The following is an 8828-nucleotide window of genomic DNA, read 5'->3' on the forward strand; positions in this document are numbered from 1 at the left end:
TGCATTGTCTTCCTTAATGTTTTTCATATACGTTCAACTACAGTGAACGAGATTAAGTAAATCATTCGATGAATATAATAATGGTGTCGTTTTAAATTTAAAAATAAAATCCTCTCGATATAAACTTTAAGAGCCCTGTGTATTAAAGAAAGAAACGAGATTTCGCAAATTGTTCGCCATTTGTGTATAAACAACCATAATCTCCAAGCCGACAGTTTATGAAATCTCCCCGGCATATACATATCTATAAGTCAAAGCAAATCTTAAATATTATAATAAAGAATCCACTGAAATTTTGCACACAAAAAAGTATACATGTAACTAAAACATAATATTAGAAGGATGTGGATGGATATACTAAGTATGTAAAGAGAAATAGATATAACTATATATTTAATTGTTTCCTCTTTTTTGTTTTTCGGAGTATTCCGAATGGGAAAACTGAAGCGCTTCGGAAGAGAGAGGAAAGTGGTAGAGAAGAAATCCATTAATATATCGTAGTTGTAATAAGAAAATGGCATCAAGATGCTACGACCAAACATGTGATACACAGAGACGATTTTAATAAAAAAAAAAAGATAGTTTATTTTTGAAACGTATCACCGGGTTAATCAAGTTTTGTACATAGCTTAACGACTTCTTTGAATGAGTTGCGTTCGTTGTTCTCCCACAATTATGTTATCTGGCCTGTACATATTTGTATAATATTCATTCTAGGTGTATGTATGTGTCCGTGTTTATCCAAGTGTCTACATCCATTAGATCTTAAGCTTGTAAATGTAAAACGCCAAATATGAAATAATCCAAAAAATAAAAAAATAATAATTTTCTTAATTAATATATTACATAGCTGGTGTGTGGTTGTTTCGAAACGAGTAAATAAAAGTATTATATTTTGGATGGAACCACACCAATAACAAAACTATATTTAATCTATTCTGTCCTTTAAAGTAGGCGATTTACATTCGTTTAATAATTAACTTTTAGCCAGAAAGACTTAGGTCAGATTCCCTTCGGCTGGTCCATACAAATATTATTTCAATTTAGTAGTATCATTTATCAAAGATAACTTTAATATTATAATTAATATAATTATATCAGATATGTGACGTGTTTTCAACCTATGAGAATTTACAGTTTATAACAAATGCATATTATAAATATTCACAATATATTTTCTTATATTTTTATTGGCCAATCACCAATACTTGTAAATATGTAACGAAGAACGTTCAGTCAAAAGTCCATAATTGTACATAAAATATAATGAATATAAAGCAAACACGTCATAGCTCTGACTTTTATCAATGCTAAATTAAGTATATTAACATTTGTTTAACATATGTTGATCATATTAATATTTACTTATAAATATATGTTCCAAGCGAGTATAATAAATATTTTATTTGTTTCAAGAGAAGTGTTTTATTTTAAGCTGAATGTACTTATTTCTTGGGATCAATCCCCATTTAAAAGCATTATTGGTTTAACAATTATCAAACTAAGTTTGTTTGAACAAAGATGAGATATGCGGAACGATGTATCCTTGTCTCCTAGTGCTTGGAAACTGCGAGTCCAGGAACTCCCATCTAGATGTGATTTGGGCGAAGACTCTATCCTTGCTTAATCCCATGGGTACGCCGAATAGGTCCAACCAATTTACCTTCCATTCACCCACCATCATCTTAAAATAAATTTGAAATTAATTAAAGCATATTGATCAATCTAACAACTAACTTACCTGATCGAATGGAGTATCTCCAATAAAGAACATTAAATGGAGCAGAGGTTGGTCTCTTCGGTTAACAACATTCGGGAGATTCGCTCCGTCCGTGTCTCCGCCTCTGAGCTTCATCAATAACCAATCGCTGTTATTTTTAACGAAATGTTGAATTACCTGTTAAACATATATCAAAATGAACCGATATATTAACCAATATCATGAAACTTGTATAGAAGATATTCCAGTACTAACATTTATTCTTTATCAATAATAACTGAAACTCATATCTAAAATTTATTACAAAATCATATCTTAGTGTCAGAAATATTTATATTTTCTGAAAATTTAATATCTTACAATTTTGAAGATTTTGATGGTAACAAATAAATCAAAATTTTTCTTAATCATTTTAGAATATTTTTTTACAGTAACATTCATTAAATTCTATTATTTGGTAACAATAAAACATTAACGTTATATCATATAGGTAAAATAAGTAAATACTAATGAATTTGACGATGTCAAATGATTTTTAAAGGATGAATCTAACACAATGTTGTCATTTTATTAATACAAGAATAATGTTACATTGCCGTGTTTTTTTATAATATGTTAACATATTATAAATTTCAAGTTTTTTGTTTAATATTTAATCACAGAAAAATGTATATATTACTTTTTTATTTTTATAATGTATGTGCATTAGTTCATAATTAATATCAATATATATTTTATATATCAAGCAACAATGAACAAAAACTTACCTTCAGACTTCTCTTTCCACAATCCGTCATTAAGATATCGCTGACCAGGATCTCGAGGATTTGCAAATTGTCCTCCACCCTTTTGCAACCCTTCGTATCGGGCTCGTACTCCATGCAATTTGTAGCCTCCTCCAAGAGCTCTTGTATCTCTTTCGTGTGCTTGTTGTCTTCGTCCACTCCACACAAAGCCTCCCCTAAGCCCATGGCTTGTTCCTCCTTCATCTTCAACAGCTCCGAATACAATGCGCTAATCAATAAATGCAATAAAACCGAATCCCCGAGTGGAGTCACAGAGGTCGGCAATAAATCCTGTAGCAGCTGAGTGATCCGTGTGAACGCTGGATGGAGGCACTGCCAGATTTGCACAAAGGATTGAAGCACGATGGAACAGGCTTGGTACATACTGGCGCCCGTCTCCATGGCCGACAACACAGTGCCAATTATCGGGGACAAGTGCGGCTGTATTAGATCGGTAATGGACAGATACCAAGCGGGCCGGATCTGATTCCATACCTGTCGCCGCTCGAAGCACTGAAACCAATTCTCTTGACCTGTTATCGCCTTCATTAACACCCTCTCAAAGTCGCCCAAGTTTCCGCAATAAAGTACTACGTGCGACAACGAGTAAATCAGGTCATAATAATGTGTTGCCGTCAAATAATTCGCAGTCGTGTCGACGTTCCGGCAGGTGCCGTCGCCCGAACACAGGAAACCATTGCATTTCTCCTTGCCGCTCTTGTCCGTTTGCAGATTCAAACTCGATTTTGAGTGTTCGGCAATCGAGCAGGTCAACAACAGCAAATAGATTTTACAGTTTTTCATTAAAAGGACTTTCAAGAGTTGCGCCCAATTGGGTTGCGGCTGTGATAATAGGACGGTAAGCTCCAAGATCAGTTCCGTCGCTTCCGGCAGTTCATCCCATTTGCTGTAATCCGGGAATAGACCGCGGGCTGCAAACACAAACCATGGACATGGTTCTCCGCTTCGTCTCGGTTTAAATATCGATACTTTATCCAGTCCCTTACTGAATACCTAGAAAATAATATAATGATATTTAAATAATAATTCACAAATGCAGTTCTTTATGTTGTTGACTTTTTAATAGTCAAAAGCGTTATTTATCACTATTACAAATATATTCACCATAATTTAAAAAATAACTTTATCTTTGGACTTGATGAAGCATCAAAGTTTAGTTATAATCGGATTATATCTGTAATAATAAACTAACATTCTACAGATTATTTATTCAATCTAGTTTGTATCTTAATTTAGGGATTGGTGACATGCATGTAGGAAACATTGAAATAGTAGTTTAATATATATATAATATATATATTTATTAATTTCATTTCATTTTTGGATTTGGATTGTGACATGGCGGTTGATTTTTTGAAACAAACATTTAGCTCAGTCGAGGCTCTTATTTCTTTTAAAATATTCTTTATTATTTGTTATTCTTTCATACATATTGTGAAGACCGATATGGGCTTAACTCTCTTCCGGTCTGCACAGAAATTTACAACAGCGGGTCCTCGAGGCTGCAGGCGTTCCTAAAAGAATTGGGGAAGACCTCCGACTTTTCCTCGAAGGGTGAGTGGCATCGGGCATGCTTGCATTGGGTATGTGTAATCAGGTTTGCATGAGGTGAGCGATTTGAATAAGGCCCAAAACTTGCCTCCGTCTCGGTAGTCGAGGGACGACGTGACCTCTCGTCAGCGGTGCTCTTTATATAGCGAGATCCTCCTGTGAACCAGTGCCGACATCCAGTTCCATTCGGTGCGAAGCTTGGTATCGTTGGTACGCTTCATAGTCCTGTATAGTTTGCGCTTCTCCTTTATTAGCCTCGGGATGTCAACGGGAAGCGTTGGTGACCTCTGCCAGATAGCTCTTGTTGGAACGTTGACGTTGATGGAGGACTCGATAACTTGTTGGAGCGAGTCGGCGGCGTCTTGAATCTCATGCTATTTGTGACGTTAGTTCTTTCAAGTTGGCGTTCTTCCAGTCCCGTAAGTGATGTTCACGAGCGGATCTGCGGGTAATGTGGCTCTCTCGACAAGCGGACTGCTGGGTACGCTGGATTTGGACGGCAAGTCCGCGTTTCTTCGGTCCTACAATGTCCGGCTGCTGGCATTCGAATGATGTTTTGTTTGTAGCCAGACTTCCAATTGGTCGAGGGCCACCACGAGGAGTCTATTGCCGTGCGTTGTGCTGGCATGCTGGACCAGGATGCAGTGCCGTCGGCAATGTAGATCGCGACGAAGAACGGAGAAATGTAAACCCCTGCGGCACCTCGGATCTGATGTTCCGGATCGTGGATCTAACATCTCTAAGCTTCACAGAGAAGGTTCTGTGCTTCGGGAAGATTTTGACAAGATGCTGCTGTTATGTCATACCATGTCGAACGTTTTGACCACGTAAAAGGAAAACTGCTCCGATGTGTCTTTCCCGTAATTCGGGAGACTGCAGCATGGTCATCAGCGAGCTTCAGAAGGCAATCCAGCCACCTATCGTTTCTGAGCGTGTCCAACTCCTTCACAACCTCGCCTGTGAAGTTGAGCGCTGGGGTGTAGGTAGGCAGTTTCAAAATTTACCGGATGACGTTTCTTTCGAAGCTGTCGATTCGCTGTACCCTTCAGCGAGTCGAAATGCGATTGAGCGGATGGTGGAGGGTAAGGAAGGGTCGGATGAAGGTTTTGTAGGTGTGGATTAGGGTTTTGGGAGAGCAGCCGCCTAGGGATATGCGGAGACGGATGATTAGATTGAGTCGATGTGGATGGTTGTAGGGAACGTGTGGGAGAGGTGGATGTCCAGGTATGATATGCAGCGTGTTTTAGCCACATTCTCATTCCAGGGCCTGATGGAGAGATGTGTGTGATGGAAAAGATGGCACTGTGGATGTCGGAAGCAGTACGCGGACGACACCGACATCGAGTCACTGCAGAAAGTCTCACGCCAACTGCTAGTGACGTGTATCGTGCTGGAATGGTTGTGTTATCAACAACCACTCTAACTTTAAATTTCGTAATTAGCCATATTCAATGTCTACGTTTCGTGGATGATAATCACATCCGCACACATCTCTTTTACAAAGTGTTGAAGTTCCAACTTCTTTCGAAGCTCCTTATAAAATTTGGGGCCATTCTGGACATCCACGATTGCATCTGCTCCTCGGCAAAAACTGCCAGTTTGTATTTCAGACGATGATCACCAGTAAAGGCGCAATTCATTTTCTTAGGCATTTTTCGGGTGATACTGAATACTGTTTGGATATTTCTACGAAAATGCTTCCTTTCATCGATTGGTATTTCCGAACGTTGTGGCTTCACCGTGACATAACGTTCTTAGAGTGTAGAGATAGTTTTCCACAATTACCATGACCAGTGGTACGTTCCATACTTTCATGAGCATAACATTGATCACGTCGATATTCTTGTTGTCTAGGTATTCGACATCGCTGCAGTTTATGTTATTTGTAAACGTCTTCTCGTCATCTAGAATGAAGGAGTAGTATCGCACTTTGTATAAAATAATATAAAATATATAACAGTTATCGCAATAATATGTATCCTCTTTGCCGTTGTATTTGCTGAAATTTCCTTCCTTCACTCCGATGGCTCTGCGCCTTCTTCTGTTACTGTGCATGTGGTTGCAGATGCTGAATCGTGAAGGTGGATTTTAAAATATTCAAACGATAATTTTGCTAAATTTCATTTTAAAAAGGAAATTGGAGACGACTGTTACTAGAAAGAGTCTTTATGTTGGTCTTCTTCAAATTGTTATGAGCAATACTTTTAGTCTCAAAATATAATCCGTATCCCAATTATTTCAAGCATACATGTAAAAAATGTCTATATCTATTTATATATTAATTCTGCACAGATAACATGATATATATTCTTCTCAATAATCAATATGGAAAAACATTTTAATTACTGAGAATTATGAGTTTCAATCATGTTGGAACTCTATATTTACTATATAGTTTTAGATAATAAACATTGTAGCATTTGTTGTAGATCAGAATTACTGTAAACTTAAATTTAATTGCAACTATAAAAGTATATAAGAATTACATTTAATTACTATTTAGTTACAGCACGAGCGTAATATATTAGTTTATAACCTTTTGTTCCATTGTGTTGTATATAATTTATATTATTATTACCTTGTATAAAGATTCTAAAGGTGATCCTCTCAAGATTAGGCAAGTCAATAGTTCCTGGCACTTGGAGTGGACGTCTCGCAAAATTTTTGACTGCGAATTCAAATGCATCCCCATAAGTTCTTCGCGACTGTTGCATATGGATGGCAATAATTTGTAAACGCACAGCAACAAATTCGAAATATCGGTGGTGTGAAGAGGAGTTCTATACTCAGATGGTCTGGCTTGAGAATAACGAACTGTCAAAATCGTCAAAGACTCGTTAAGCATTCCTGAAAACACCCTCTGCGCCATCTTCGGTGGGACAGTATTCCATAGATCCTCCTTAGTACCTAAAAAAGTTTCTTGCTAATATATTGTATTGTCTTATTATATTTTTAAGTACCTTGCATGTACAACCACCACATTTGCACAACATACGAGCCTCTTTCGTTCTCGCAAAACGCCTTCTGATTCTCCCAATCCAAAGAATCAGAATCTTGCAATATATAGAGCGATAGTAATCTGCAATGAAGATCAAGCAATCTTTCCGCCAGAGCTTCACCCATATCCTGGTACTTCTTCTGGCATTTAAGCAGTTTGTCACCATCTTCTAGTTTAGGATTCTCGGTGTTCTGTGCGTAACACCATAGGCAATTCTTTAGTAAAGCGGCCGCTCCAATAGTCCCAGTTAATACTGTCAAATCCGCATGATCCAAAGCTTCTTGAGTGAGTACATGCAAATGTCCCAGCAGTTCGTCCGAAGATTTAGTGATCAAAGTTATAAACTTCGATGGATCCGAAGCTTTCACGATACCTCCGCATCCACCGGTCGTCGTTAAGCTGCTCTCCGTCTTACCAACTTCTCCTTGCATGAAACCAGATCCTCTCCTATAAGCGGCCAAGAATTCCTCCTCCCACCATAATACCAACTTCACTGCAGCGAAAGACGCCGATCGAGGAAAATCCAAGCGACCTCCAACTATACCAGGACATATAATTTCTTGCAAAACAGTTTGCTTTTTCTAAAAGAACGCAATAAATCAACTAAATGTATTTGAAAAAGAACCAAATATTCTTACATTGTAATATTCCATGTCTCTTTGTATAAGAATCAGGACTTTGTCCATCAAATTCCCATCTTCCATCAGTTCCATGATTGCAGGAAATAAACACGCTTTTCTTTAAGTTTGCAGCAGTTTTAATATATAATAATCAACAATTTATAGTTTACTGTAAGTACAAATGGAAAAATCAACACCATTTGCAAACACCTTGCTCATTTCCATTTGTAATAATTGATGTAAAGTTTCCCCTGAATGCTTGTAAACCCAGTAATCATCTTCAGCTATCAAATCGAATCTCTTTGGTCCAGACACTGGCGAACTCAACCAAATCTGTTTGTTTGGCGACTGTCTATTGATCACATAAATACCATGTTCCCTGCCAAGATTAACAGTTAAAACTCCACTCTAAAAATAATAAATTGTAAATATTTAATTTATAAAACATCAATGTTTACTTACACTATATGAAACATCAGCATCATTCAAATTGGATTGCTCGACTATTTCCTCGAAGTAGTCAGTTAATGATTCCAGGGTCTCTTCACATGCTTTTTCAAAGGTATTTGGATCCACTTCCACAGTAACACAGTAGAATCTAGTATCTGTGATCGAATTTATTTTGGGTGACTTTGGTATAAACAAAACTTCAGTTGCCATGGGTGATGATGAAATTGATGAAACTTTATTGATCCCCGAGAAATGTCTCCTTCCTGAACATAATCCATAGTTATTTCTTACAAATTTGTTATATTGACGACCCAACAAGATATTTCTGAGTAAGTGCATTGTTGCAGGTTTTGTTAGAAAATTGCTTTTAAATAACTACGACATCGATTTTATGGTTATGTGTTTCGTGACAGTTCGGTGTTGTTCGTTGAAAGTAGTGCAAAAAGCCGCCAGAAGCCGCTACTTCATGTATTTGCACATAATTTAAAAATTTTGCCAATTGCCTTTATCGTCGTTAATTATATATTGTGATCCATTATGCGCATCATCATAAAATAATATTTATTGTAACGGTCGAACATAATTAATACAAAAAAAATACATATAAATCAAATCATAGTAAAACAAAATAGTAATAAACCGTTACAAAGGGCTACTAACCATAGGTCTTTCGTCCAATAAAA

The 8828-nt window shown here is 37.0% G+C and overlaps 2 protein-coding genes across 2 annotated transcripts; both read right to left on the bottom strand.

Moving 5' to 3' along the window:
* Positions 1-1405: 1405 nt before the first annotated feature.
* On the bottom strand, positions 1406-7866 carry LOC108557125 (uncharacterized protein KIAA0825). The gene is made up of 6 exons (XM_017913534.1): positions 7714-7866; positions 7038-7656; positions 6656-6984; positions 2488-3519; positions 1742-1897; positions 1406-1684 (listed from the first exon to the last, which is right to left on the bottom strand). The coding sequence occupies exons 1-6, from the start codon at positions 7786-7788 to the stop codon at positions 1502-1504; spliced, it is 2394 nt and encodes a 797-aa protein (XP_017769023.1). The 5' UTR covers positions 7789-7866; the 3' UTR covers positions 1406-1501.
* On the bottom strand, positions 7810-8566 carry LOC108557126 (frataxin, mitochondrial). Its single transcript, XM_017913535.1, has 2 exons — positions 8158-8566; positions 7810-8103 (listed from the first exon to the last, which is right to left on the bottom strand). The coding sequence occupies exons 1-2, from the start codon at positions 8482-8484 to the stop codon at positions 7855-7857; spliced, it is 576 nt and encodes a 191-aa protein (XP_017769024.1). The 5' UTR covers positions 8485-8566; the 3' UTR covers positions 7810-7854.
* Between the last annotated feature and the right edge of the window lie 262 nt (positions 8567-8828).

This window comes from Nicrophorus vespilloides, unplaced genomic scaffold, assembly GCF_001412225.1.
Source record: "Nicrophorus vespilloides isolate i.1.1-1 unplaced genomic scaffold, Nicve_v1.0, whole genome shotgun sequence".
In the NCBI taxonomy this organism is placed as follows: domain Eukaryota; kingdom Metazoa; phylum Arthropoda; class Insecta; order Coleoptera; family Silphidae; genus Nicrophorus; species Nicrophorus vespilloides.